Consider the following 13,163-nt stretch of genomic DNA (forward strand, 5'->3'; position numbering starts at 1 on the left):
TCCCTTATTCCTGTAGCAGTTGCTGGAGTGTAACAAGTGCCGAAACAGCTATCACCCTGAGTGCCTGGGCCCAAACTACCCAACAAAACCCACCAAGAAAAAGAAAGTTTGGGTGAGGGATTTTAATTTCTTTTTTGGATCATTCATTTGTTGACTGATGGTAATGCCATGGAGCAGAGCTCTGCAGGTGGTTTGCTCTGATGCAGTTCCTCATCTCTTCAAGGCAAGGTGCCTGTTGCATCAGAAGGTACATTTAGAAATAGTGAGGTGGCTTGCTGATAAGATGTTCTGAGAAAGCAGAGTTGTTAGAGAGATTACCCCTTTTTTCATTTGTAGTAAATTGTAAGATCATAGTAAGTTTTGTGGTCATAGTCCCAGAACATGGAAGAAGGTCTTTAAAATGGAAGTGTTTACTTTGTTAACAATCTCATCGATACCAGTATTGAGAGACAATTTGGATTGATTTGCTAATTTGTGTTTTTGAAGCTTTTGTTCTAAGTGCCTGTAGTGTATTTGCTGCTAAGACATTGTGTACATGTTTCCTTCTACAATGTACAGAGTTTAAAAACTGTTAAAATAGGACTGTATATTTTAGATCAGAAGAAATGCCACAACTACATCTATTTTAGTTGAGGGAAAGGTGATATTTTGTTCAGTGCAAATATGAAGGACAAAAAAACTATACTGTGATTTGGTTTAGTGTTTTTCCTGTTGTATTATCACCATCTTACCATGGAGGAAATGAGCTCAGTTCTCTTCAGTGAAAGTTTCAGCATTTAAAACTTCTTGTACTGTTGGGTAACATCTCTGCACTCATGAAATAATAAAAATTATGAGATGTGTTGAAAGCACAGAAACTGCTGGATAAAGCAAGTAATTCTTGCCAAATGAATTCTTTTTCCAGATATGTACCAAATGTGTTCGCTGCAAGAGCTGTGGATCAACAACACCGGGCAAAGGATGGGATGCACAGTGGTCTCATGACTTCTCCCTGTGTCATGATTGTGCCAAACTCTTTGCTAAAGGTACATAAAGTAGTGATTCTTTACAGCAGGAGCTTCCTCAGTTGCTTGGGTTTGAATCAGCTAGTGTGAGTGGGCAGAGGGCTAGCATGGCACCTGAGCTTGGCACGGTCCAGGCAGCAATGCAGGCTGGTTGTGGTCGAGCCTGAAAGTACATATAACAGTTCAGAGCCAGGATCTTACACTGTGCAGTGGCTCACCAAAATCACTGCTTTATTGTCAGAGTTCGGGGCTTTCAGCATGTAAACACTCTGCTACATAAAGGAATTACTGCACACCTGTTGGCCCCGGGCTTCAAATAGCAGTTATAGCAGTTGAGGAAAACACATTTTAAGATGCTTTTGACATAAAAGCAATTTAAAAGCAAAATTTTTATTGTAAAGTGGTTGTTCCTTGTGTCAGTTGCTGTACATGCCTTTGAACCTCAGAGGGCATTCTGAGGAAGAATCTTAGGATAGAAAGTCTTGAATGTTCCGCCTAATTTCTTGCCTATTAGTCATCTTTGTCCTTTCATTTTGCTCTTGCACATAGTATTTTGTTAGTCTTGCCATGCCCAAACAATGGCTGTCCAGCCATGGAATTCTAAAGTAGTTGATGGTCTTCTTGTAGCCTTGTAACAGTAGAGGGAGCTGTGCTGGCAGTTTACTGGGAGGGGTGTTTGGAGCTGCTTTCTTAGCACCTCAGTAAGTAACCACACAGCCTTTAAGGTGTTTTTGGCATCCAGGCATCTGATAAGATCCCATTTTGTTTGCAGGAAATTTTTGTCCTCTTTGTGACAAATGCTACGATGATGACGACTACGAGAGCAAGATGATGCAGTGTGGGAAATGCGACCGCTGGGTCCACTCCAAATGTGAAAACCTTTCTGGTAAGGAAATCCTCATCCCCTCCGTACTGAGGAACATGAGGCAGTGATTAGACTAATCAAAGCAATCAAGTATTGGACCTTTCTAAGAGTGTTACTTTAACACACTCACCTGGTGTGACCTACCTGAAAAATACCTGTGGAATAACAGTGACATCCTGAAAGCACACGATCCTCAAAGGCAGTGTCCCTCAATTGGTTGTACAAGGGGCTTTTGTCACTGAAAAGTCTCAGGCAGTAGGTTCAGGGCAGGGATTTTTCCTGTATCCTTCAGTGAAGCAATTCAGATGGTTTTCTCATGTTCTTTTGTCTCCAGATGAAATGTATGAGATACTCTCCAACTTGCCCGAGAGCGTTGCATACACCTGCATTAACTGTACAGAGCAGCATCCTGCAGAGTGGCGTCTGGCACTGGAAAAGGAGCTGCAGATTTCCTTGAAGCAGGTTTTAACAGCCCTGTTGAATTCCAGAACCACCAGCCACTTGCTGCGGTATCGACAGGTAAGCTGGAGCCTGTGCCCTGTTACTGTGGCATGAAATGTACATGGCATTCAGCTGAGTTGTTGAGGTGTTGCTGTGCCTCATGCAGAAGTATCTGCATCATACTTCAAACAACACGTGCTGTGATTGAGTTATATTTTTTCTTTCTTTTGTCAATTCCTTTGGAAGCAGAGAAGTGGGTATCTGATACAACTTGGAAGCTGAAAGAAAAATGGGGTAAAGTTCTTCAAGGAATAGGAGGATTTAGCTCTGTGCTGATGAAGGTTCTTTTCTGACAGAAGAACAGGATCTTTGTTTTGCAATATGCACTCAGAAATAAGACTTCTGAGCAGTGAGTTTGATCCTTATGCTTGATGGTTCTGTCCTGCTGTGCACCTTACAGGTCTCAGCAGAAAACTGGTTAAGAGCTTTTATTTGTTGCCCCTACATTTTGGACAGAAATTCAGAACCCGGGTCTCCTTTCCTTCATTAGCAAGAGTCTTTGGACCAGTAAATGGGCTTGGAAGAGTATCATCAGGAGCAGCTGCATTTCAATGGTTAACATCCCTCTGTCTCCTTGCTGGTGTTCACAGGCAGCAAAACCGCCTGATTTAAATCCTGAGACAGAAGAGAGTATCCCATCCAGAAGCTCTCCTGAGGGTCCCGATCCTCCTGTCCTAACAGAAGTCACTAAACAGGAGGAGCAGCAACCTCTGGATCTGGAAGGAGTGAAAAAAAAAATGGATCAAGGAAGTTACATTTCTGTGGTATGTCAAAGTTGTCGTGTTTCACTCTATTACTAGACACTGTGAATTGCTTTATCACATATGGTGTTCATAACTGAGCACCTTAAGCCTTTTCTTTAGGAACAAGGAAGCAGGTTATTGTCCTGCTAAAAGTAGTTGTGGCTGGCATTGGTTAATATTGGTCCAGACACACGTAATTGATGCTTTTGTGGGGCTCTCTACAGCCAGCAGTGGTACTTGGTCAGACCCCAGTTTGCTCTTAGTCAGACATTTATGTAAATAAGTGTTCTGGTCATCTTGAACATGAAAATTCTGACTGAAGGTCTGGCCAAATAGCCCTGATGCAATTGGTTAGCTGGAAACTAAGGATTCGTGGGTGGAGGGCTGATCTCTTCAGGGGTCATTTACAAAAAGTGCTAGTGTTGACCAGATCGATTCTCTTTGCATAGACCAGCCTTTTCCTTTTTTTTTTTTCCTAGAGAATTTGTAGTCTTGAGGAGCACTTTATATTGCAAAGTGGCAAATGTTGTGGTGCCAGGTTTTGACCAAATCCTCATGAGACAGCTAGTTTAGCAGATTTAAAACCAGTCAGCAGTCAGCTGAAGTGTATGGTTGTGGGTGTAGCAGCTGTGCCAGTCAGTTTACAAATTTAGAGGTCTTCTTGCTTCTTCACAGCCAAATTCCCTTTCTGCTTTTAAGCTGATGCTCTGGTTCAGTCTTACAGTCATCTGAATGTTCACTTGAACATTGTCTTAAAAAATTAGTGGATGGTATAGCTGTGCAAAAGACAATCCTGTTAATGTGAAGTTTTGTGGATTTCTTGCAGTTGGATTTTAGTGATGACATCGTGAAGATAATTCAAGCAGCCATTAATGCTGATGGCGGGCAGCCAGAGATTAAGAAAGCCAACAGCATGGTCAAGTCCTTCTTTATTCGGGTGAGCTGGCCTGCAGTTACTTTGAAATCTGCTTGGTATCCTACCACTGCTTGTTGATGCTGGAGTCTAAAGGGCTACCACATTTAACCTTGCTTGGGTGTTTCCAGGAATAAAATAATACATTGTCAGAGTGGTTAATGTTAATGAAATGTTACTAGTTGTGCATTTACAGTACATCTTGGCTGAATATCTTTGAAGTTTTTGGTATGTTGTCTAACTTTTCTAATGGGATGTTGTTTTCCTTTAGCAAATGGAGCGTGTTTTTCCATGGTTCAGTGTAAAAAAGTCCAGATTTTGGGAGCCAAATAAAGTAACAAGCAAGTAAGTAATTGTTCTGTATCCAACTGTGACACCCTGCCGTTTGCCAGCTGGCCAAGCAAAACATATTGAAAGAGCCTGTTTGTGGAGTTGGAATTTCTGTTTTTCCTTTTTTTCTTTTCCTTTTTTTTCTGTAATAAGTTACACAGTAATCCCATTCCCATGTTTTATACACACTTCTTTGTTTTAAGCAGAGTAACCAAAACTCTTAATTAGAACTAGGTGTACTGTGTGTTGGCTTGTCAGTCCTGACCTTCCTTCCCTCTCCTCACACCCCCATTTGGGTTGCCCCCCTGCATCTGTTACCCTTCAAAGAAGCAGACAGCCACACCACTAACCTTAAAATGTGACTGGTGGGGAACATGTGCGGGCTGTAGGTAGTTGATGAGCTGTTGCTGGGGGGTGCATGTCAGAGAGGCAGGGCGTGAGGCCCTCTGGTGCAGCCGGGTGTGACACTGACTCCTTGCTGCATCCCAGCAGTGGTATGTTGCCGAACGCGGTGCTGCCCCCATCGCTCGACCATAATTATGCTCAGTGGCAGGAGCGTGAAGAGAGCAGCCGCACTGAACAGCCCCCTCTGATGAAGAAAATCATTCCAGCTCCGAAACTCAGAGGGCCTGGAGAGCCAGATTCACCAACTCCTCTGCATCCTCCTACACCGCCCATCTCTGGTAAGAGAGCTGATTGCCCATCAGTTGTCAGGACTGCCAATCCCAAACCCAGAAGTGCAGCTGTCTTGGAGACCTCTGTGACCTGAAATCATTCAGAGGCAGTAACATATGAGGTGTTTCTGAGCTGAGCTTGGACCCAAGAATGCTTTTGCACCCACGTGTTTTCCCCTGAGAATGGAGGTTGTGCAGAGGCTGAAATGTGCTTTGCTTTCCAAGCTGGCTATTGAAAACTCTTCTACTGTGTTCACGTACTGACAATCTGTCCAGATTAATTTTTGCCACCCTGAATTTCAAGAATAAATATTGTTCTCTCTTTTAATTCTTAAGGCTCTGACAGGAGCAGAGAGGATAGTCCTGAACTGAACCCACCTCCAGATGTGGAAGACAACAGGCAGTGTGCATTGTGCCTGAAATATGGTGATGACAGTGCTAACGTGAGTATCTGCCCCTTTCCCCTTTTGGTAGGAGCCCATTTAAGCAGTGCTGTGGATTTGGTACTGTGGATAGGCTAGATGGGTTTTGTGCGTTGTTGTGTCTTCTGGAAATCTGAAGAGAACATTTCCTCCTGTTCTTCAGGATGCTGGACGTCTTCTCTATATTGGCCAAAATGAATGGACACATGTGAACTGTGCTTTGTGGTCAGCAGAAGTGTTTGAAGATGATGATGGTTCTCTGAAAAATGTGCACATGGCTGTTATCCGGGGAAAGCAGCTGGTGGGTACAAGCAAAGAACACTTTGTTAAACTTCATGCTGATTTGGAATCACAAGATGGGAGCCCAGCTAAAAGATGGCTTATGTGCATTTGTTCTTCTCTGTCCTTTCCTTGCAATACTTTTTAACACTATATATAGTAGAACTGACTGAAGATATTTGGAAAGTTAGTTTATCCTTGCTCAGTTCAGAAATATTGTGGAGACCAAGTGAAGCTTGCAAATGTGAGGACTGGATATGAAGCACAAGCAGGAAGGTCTGGGAAGGGCCTGGAAGAACCAGTCCACAAATGAAAAAGTTGTTCCATGTGAGGAATTCTACTTCCTCTCACCTCCTCCTCCATGTCTCTCGCTTGTGTGTGTGAGTCACTGTAGTGAAATGGAGCAGCAATGAAGCGGGAGAGCAAGCATTACTCTAAACTTCTGTCTGTGCCAGAAAACCCCAACTGACAACAGCAGTGGTGGTCTGGTTTTAGAAGAGATTAAACTTTTGTTTTTTTCTTTTTTGCCTTTGCAGAGGTGTGAGTTCTGCCAGAAGTCAGGCGCCACAGTGGGCTGCTGCCTCACTTCCTGCACCAGTAACTATCATTTCATGTGCTCACGAGTCAAGAACTGTGTCTTTCTGGATGATAAGAAAGTTTATTGCCAGAGGCATCGTGACTTGATCAAAGGAGAGGTAAGATTCTTCTTTGACTCTCTGCCCCACTCTCTGAAGGTGGGGTTAGCCTGTAACTATGAGCACTTTTTAGAAGTTTATGTTAAATGTGTTTCTTGCTAACAAGGACTGGACCGCATTCTCTTAAAAATAAGTCAGTAATACAAGTGGCTTGGGGAAGTTTGGCAAGTGGTGCTGTGTGGTAGTTCAAAAACCAAAAGACCAAAATAAGGTTCAAGTAGGACAAACTGTGTAGCATACATGTGGTGGTTCCTTTAATTAACTAGTAGTTTTGTTGGTTCTTGTTCCAGGTGGTTCCTGAGAATGGGTTTGAAGTTCTTAGGAGAGTTTTTGTGGACTTTGAAGGGATCAGTTTGAGAAGAAAATTTCTTAGTGGCTTGGAACCAGAGAACATCCACATGATGATTGGTATGATCTAGTCTCTGGATGCTTGATCCACCTTTGGTGCTGGAATCTGGTTCACAGAACTGTTCCTCTCTCTGCTCAGGTTCAATGACAATTGACTGCTTAGGAATTCTGAATGACCTCTCAGACTGTGAAGATAAGTTGTTTCCCATCGGCTATCAGTGAGTATATGCTGTTTCAAGACTTGATGTCTTTCAGTATATTTCACATCAAACAAGCACTGAGGTAACATATGGGGAAATTGACTGTGGTTTTTCCTTCACCTGAGTCTGATGAAGGACAGTGTGTTCTGCCAGGAGGGCTTTGACCAATGTAGTTTTGAGAAATGGAAGATTTAGAACAGAAATGAGGTTTACTCAACTGTTGAGTAAATTGGTTTGTTTGAATTTCCTTCCAGGTGCTCCAGGGTGTACTGGAGCACAACAGATGCCAGGAAGCGCTGTGTGTATACCTGCAAGATCATGGAGTGCCGGCCTCCGGTCGTAGAACCTGACATCAACAGCACTGTAGAGCATGATGATAATAGAACAATTGCCCATAGCCCAGTTCCCCTTACAGGTAATCTTTTAAAGACTTCATAGAAGTAAATTCTCTGTATGATTCTGCCATAGTGCATCTCTTAAACCAAATCTCTTAAATTTGGGCTAGAATCCAATTCAGGCTTCCATTTTACAGCATCTCAAGACTTTAAGCTCTTGGATGTACTGCTTTGAAAACTTGAGCCAAACAAACACTGCTGTAGGGATGGTTTTTAGCCTACAATCAGAGAATTTTCTAGTGATCTAAAACTTCAAACTGTGTTTGGAGTGTTGGTGTTGGTCTGTGATATGGGGTTTATTCAATACAATGTTGAATAGTTTTATTGTGGTTCTGTATTTCCAAATTGCTTCCTTGTATCCAAGGGTAAAGCTGTGAAAGATTTTTAAAATTTTTATAGTTGTTGTCATTGTTAACACAGGATCTTAAACTCTATAAATATATAGTGGAATTTCATGTGTAAGAGGAACAATTGCTACAAGTATTTGAAAATGTTCTTACGAGAAGAAACCAGACATCATCTGATGTCAGATCTTTGACTTTGTGTTTATTTAACAAATACCGTGATTCTCCAAGTGGAACATGACAGTAATATATACTTTATCAGATAGTAACTTCTAGGGCTCAGTGATGGCTTATACTGTTGTTTCTCTTTTACACAACAACAGAAATTCTTCCTAAAGACACCCGAAGTACACCTGAAATTGTAAACCCACCATCACCAGATCGTCCCTTGCATTCTCAGACCTCTAGTTCCTGCTACTACCCGGTGGTCTCCAAGGGTCCCAGGATCAGGGTGCCAAGTTACCCCTCTGCACAGAGGTCTCCTGGCTCACGGCCGTTACCCTCCGCAGGTATTTCTGGTGCTGCTGATTTTGGTTGAGATTTATTGTGGTAATATTTTTGGTTTAGTTCCTGTCTTTCTTGGCTTCTTTCAGAATGAGGCGTTTAGTTTACTGTTTTTAGAGAAAGCAGTGAAATGGCAATAGGTAGAGGAGAGGAAGTTCTAGCAATACACAGTAGAGATGGTCTGCAGAGAAATGTACAACTAAAACAAACATTCCGTTGGGATGAAGAAGAGGCAGGATTTGCACCATATAGTAGTGGTGAGCCAAAAACACTGTGATACCTGTTAGGCACTTAATATCTCAGTATTTTTCCAGAGAGAATCAGAAATCTGGTAGTGTCATTCACCACCTGTTTCTGACTAATGTTTTCTTTCAAACTGATGTTGAAAATTCACATCTTGAGATACCAAACCCTAAGATACAAACTTGATGAATCCTGGTTGATGGTATCAGGTTTTTAACATCTATCTGAAGTATAACCACAGTGTGTTCATGTTGATTTGCTGGGTTTTAATTTCTTATGTTTTGTATGAAGGAATTAGATGTGCATTCATTGTGAAGGTTTAAGATCACCTGACAGTCTTTCTTGTCTTTGTTCCTCAGGAAGTCCTACCCCAGTGACCCATGAAATAGTGACAGTAGGAGATCCTTTGCTGTCCTCGGGACTTAAGAGCATTGGTTCTCGGAGACACAGCACCTCTTCTTTGTCACAGCAACAATCCAAACTCCGGATGATTTCCCCTACACGAGCTGGGAACACTTACTCCAGGCACAGTGTGTCTTCAGTTTCCAGCGTGGGGGCCTCTTCAGAGTATGAACCTGCTGCCAAAAGTACTGACCGCTTTGTGGGGTCAGCAAGCACAGGTCCTCCAAGTGCTCCAGTTCAAAGTTGCTCTGCCAGTTCAAGCTCCCAGAAAACAGTGGCTACAACTGGAAATAAAACTTACCAGCTGGATTCATCTCAGTCTACAGAAGGGAAACATTCCAGCAGTTCAGATTTAGTAGCCAAAGGTGCACCTTCTAAGGGAGAGAAAATGAAAACCTCAAAGGACCCAGATTATTTGTCTCATACTTTTGTTTCTGGAGGAAGCTCCAAAGTGTCCACTCAGCCAACCAGTTCATCAGCCACGGAAATGAATAAAATAGGAACCTTTCAAGAGTGTTCAGGATCATTTTCTTCCAAAGAAGCAATACCCTTTCCACCTTTGCATCAGAGAGGCCCAAGGAAAGACAGAGATCAGCACGTGGAACCTTTACAGCCAGAGAAAACGACTGTGGTTGATGAGATAGATGCAAAAACGTTGAAGGCTGCTGGGGTAAACAATAGATCTCCTGCAGCAAGTGAGCAGGTAGTTACTGCCCCCAGAGATAAACGTCATAAAGGCAAAAAATTAATGAAAGACAGTTTTAAAGAGAAGCATTCCCTGAAATCTCTTACAGAGACAAGTCAACCAGTGGGCAGTGATGAACTGAAACCAGACTTTGGCAATCAGGGTTTGGCAACTGAACAAATTAGTCAGAGGTTATGTAATAATATTCCTGCTGAAAAAGCTGGTGAGAAGTCTCCATCTTCACAAGGGCCATCTAAAGGGTCTGCAGTGCAGGCTGAAACAGCCCCTAAGGAATCCCAGGCACCCAGGAAACGCACTGTTAAAGTTACTCTGACTCCTCTCAAAATGGAAAGCGACAACCAGTCCAAAAGTGCACAGCAGGAAAGTGATGCTGAAACTCAGTCTGCAGGGGCAGACCTGGCTGCTTTGGCAGAGCCCTCCTCAGCTTCAGAAAGCCTGGAAGAGAACCCTGTAATTCAGGGAAGTCCAAATGAACCACCAGCACAGGAATCTCAGAATAACACATATGAAAATTTGGCCATTCAAGATAACAGCTTGATGCTCCAGGATGGTGCTAAAGCTCAAGAAGAAAGCTCATACAAGCGGAGGTATCCAAGGAGAAGTGCTCGGGCCAGATCCAATATGTTCTTTGGATTGACTCCTCTGTATGGTGTGAGGTCCTACGGAGAGGAAGACATTCCCTTCTACAGTAACTCAACTGGCAAGAAGCGAGGGAAGCGGTCTGCAGAAGGACAGGTGGATGGAGCAGATGACTTGAGCACATCAGATGAAGATGACTTGTACTACTACAACTTCACAAGGACAGTGGTTTCCTCAAACACAGAGGAGAGGCTCGCATCCCATAGCTTATTCAGGGAGGAGGAGCAGTGTGATCTTCCAAAAATCTCACAGCTAGATGGTGTGGATGATGGAACTGAAAGTGATACAAGTGTCACGGCAACAACCAGAAAAGTCAGCCAGGTATCTAAAAGGAGTGGCAAAGAGAATGGGACAGAGAACTTAAAGCTGGATAGAGCTGAAGAAGCTGGTGAGAAAGTGCAAGTCACCAAGAGCTCCACCGTCCACAAGACCGACCCCAAGATTGATAACTGCCACCCTGTGAGCAGGGTCAAAGCTCAGGGTCAGGACTCTCTGGAAGCACAGCTGAGCTCGTTGGAAACAGGCCGCAGGGCTCATGCAAGCACACCTGCTGACAAGACCTTACTGGACACCTTCAACACAGAACTTCTGAAATCCGACTCTGACAACAACAACAGCGACGACTGTGGGAACATACTCCCTTCTGACATCATGGACTTCGTGCTGAAGAACACACCATCTATGCAAGCCTTGGGAGAAAGTCCGGAGTCCTCATCATCTGAACTCCTGACGCTTGGAGAAGGTTTAGGTCTTGACAGCAACCGGGGCAAGGATATGGGATTGTTTGAGGTGTTCTCCCAGCAGCTGCCCACCGCCGAACCAGTGGACAGCAGTGTCTCTTCCTCCATATCAGCAGAGGAGCAGTTTGAATTGCCACTGGAACTTCCTTCTGATCTCTCTGTTCTGACCACTCGCAGCCCTACGGTGCCCAGCCAAAATCACAACAGGCTTGCCGTCATTTCGGAGTCTTCACTTTCCTCCTCAGGAGAGAGGTCAATGCTTGCCATACCTTCCACAGAGTCTGGGGAGAAGAGAGTGACAGTCACAGAAAAATCTGCCTCAGGAGAAGGTGACGCAGCTCTCCTGAGTCCAGGGGTAGACCCAAGCCCTGAAGGACACATGACTCCTGATCACTTCATCCAGGGTCACATAGATGCAGAGCATATAGCCAGCCCAGCCTGCGGCCCTGTCGAGCAAGGGCATGGCAGCAACCAAGATTTAACAAGAAACAGTGGGACCCCGGGTATCCAGGTGCCAGTATCACCCACTGTTCCCCTCCAGGGCCAGAAGTATGTGCCAAACTCCACTGACAGCCCTGGCCCCTCGCAAATCTCCAACGCTGCAGTGCAGACAACACCACCCCACCTCAAGCCAGCCGCAGAAAAACTTCTGGTAGTTAATCAAAACATGCAGCCCCTGTACGTCCTCCAAACTCTTCCTAACGGTGTCACCCAAAAGATACAGTTAACACCTTCTGTTAGTTCTGCACAGAGTGTGATGGAAACCAACACTTCAGTGCTGGGGCCCATGGGGAGTGGGCTCACGCTGACCACAGGACTGAATCCGAGCTTGCCTCCATCTCAGTCATTATTCCCTCCCACGAGCAAGGGTCTACTGCCCATGTCCCATCACCAGCATATACATCCCTTCCCCACGCCTGCTCAGACAGGCTTCCCACCAAACATCAGCAGTCCTTCACCAGGTCTTCTAATCGGGGTGCAGCCACCCCCTGATCCTCAGCTCTTAGTGTCTGAAGCTAGTCAGAGGACAGACCTTGGTACTGCTGCTTCTACACCAGCTGCTGCCCTGGGCAAGAAACGGCCCATATCTCGTCTGCAGTCACGGAAGAACAAGAAGTTGGCTCCTTCTGGAACCCCTTCTGCTATAGCTCCTTCTGATATGGTCTCCAACATGACCTTAATTAATTTTGCTCCTTCTCAGATTTCTAACCACCCGCTGGACTTGGGAACCATTGCGAATTCAACATCCCATAGAACCGTTCCCAATATTATCAAAAGGTCAAAGTCTGGGGTCATGTATTTCGAGCAAACATCTTTGCTCCCACAAGGTGGGACCACTACTGCAGTCAGCACGTCTCCCAGCATTATTGGTGCAGATGCCAGTCACCTCCCAGCAGGGCCTGTATCAGGCCTTACATCGAGTTCCTCAGTGCTGAATGTCGTATCCATGCAGGCCACAGCAGCCCCTAGTACTGGGGGGTCAGTTCCTGGTCACGTTTTGGGACAAAGCTCAGTAACCTTAACAAGCCCTGGATTATTGGGGGACCTTGGTTCGATAAGCAACCTCCTGATCAAAGCTAGTCAGCAAAGCCTTGGCCTTCAGGAGCAGCATATGACTTTGCCACCAAGTTCTGGGATGTTTTCACAGCTGGGAGCATCTCAGACTCCATCTACAGCAGCCATGACAGCAGCATCAAGCATATGTGTTCTACCCTCAGCACAGACAATGGGCATGACAGTCGCTCCTTCGTCTGCTGACCCAGAAGGCTCGTACCAGCTGCAGCACATGACACAGCTTTTAGGCAACAAAACTGGGGTTGCATCCTCCCAGCTGGACCTTAGCACAGTTTCGGCGACAACGCAGTTGTCGAGCTTTCCACAGCTGGTCGATGTTCCAAACAATACTGGACTCGAACAAAGCAAGGCTTCCTCATCAGTGATGCATGCCAGCTCAGCATCTCCAGGAGGCTCCCCATCACCTGGTCAGCAGTCTGCGAGTAGCTCTGTGCTGGGTGCCACAAAAATGAAGCCAAAAGTCAAACGCATCCAGCCATTGTTAGACAAAGGCAATGGAAAGAAGCACAAAACTTCTCACGCATGGGCTGGTTCTTCTGAAGCTCACGTTCCCGAAAAAGGGGCTGTTGCTGTACCCCAGGTCTCAGTTACAGGGTAAGAGGAGAGTTTGGTTTTGCTCATCCCAGGGGTTTTGTAACAGT

General features: G+C 44.8%; 1 protein-coding gene across 3 annotated transcripts in view; it reads left to right on the forward strand.

The window, feature by feature from the left end:
• KMT2A (lysine methyltransferase 2A) overlaps positions 1 to 13,163 on the forward strand; it is a 41,533-nt gene that overhangs the window by 19,855 nt on the left and 8,515 nt on the right. Inside the window, exons 12-27 of one of the 3 annotated variants that reach the window (XM_064397983.1) lie at positions 17 to 112; positions 905 to 1,025; positions 1,777 to 1,890; positions 2,204 to 2,388; positions 2,961 to 3,134; positions 3,940 to 4,050; positions 4,298 to 4,371; positions 4,846 to 5,039; positions 5,367 to 5,473; positions 5,616 to 5,753; positions 6,268 to 6,426; positions 6,717 to 6,834; positions 6,914 to 6,992; positions 7,229 to 7,389; positions 8,037 to 8,222; positions 8,820 to 13,116. In XM_064397983.1, coding sequence (XP_064254053.1) covers positions 17 to 112; positions 905 to 1,025; positions 1,777 to 1,890; positions 2,204 to 2,388; positions 2,961 to 3,134; positions 3,940 to 4,050; positions 4,298 to 4,371; positions 4,846 to 5,039; positions 5,367 to 5,473; positions 5,616 to 5,753; positions 6,268 to 6,426; positions 6,717 to 6,834; positions 6,914 to 6,992; positions 7,229 to 7,389; positions 8,037 to 8,222; positions 8,820 to 13,116 — 6,314 coding nt within the window. The remainder of the gene's footprint in view (positions 1 to 16; positions 113 to 904; positions 1,026 to 1,776; positions 1,891 to 2,203; positions 2,389 to 2,960; positions 3,135 to 3,939; positions 4,051 to 4,297; positions 4,372 to 4,845; positions 5,040 to 5,366; positions 5,474 to 5,615; positions 5,754 to 6,267; positions 6,427 to 6,716; positions 6,835 to 6,913; positions 6,993 to 7,228; positions 7,390 to 8,036; positions 8,223 to 8,819; positions 13,117 to 13,163) is intronic. The other 2 variants (XM_064397984.1, XM_064397985.1) reach the window with 2 other exon arrangements.

This window comes from Passer domesticus, chromosome 23 (assembly GCF_036417665.1).
Source record: "Passer domesticus isolate bPasDom1 chromosome 23, bPasDom1.hap1, whole genome shotgun sequence".
Classification (NCBI taxonomy): domain Eukaryota; kingdom Metazoa; phylum Chordata; class Aves; order Passeriformes; family Passeridae; genus Passer; species Passer domesticus.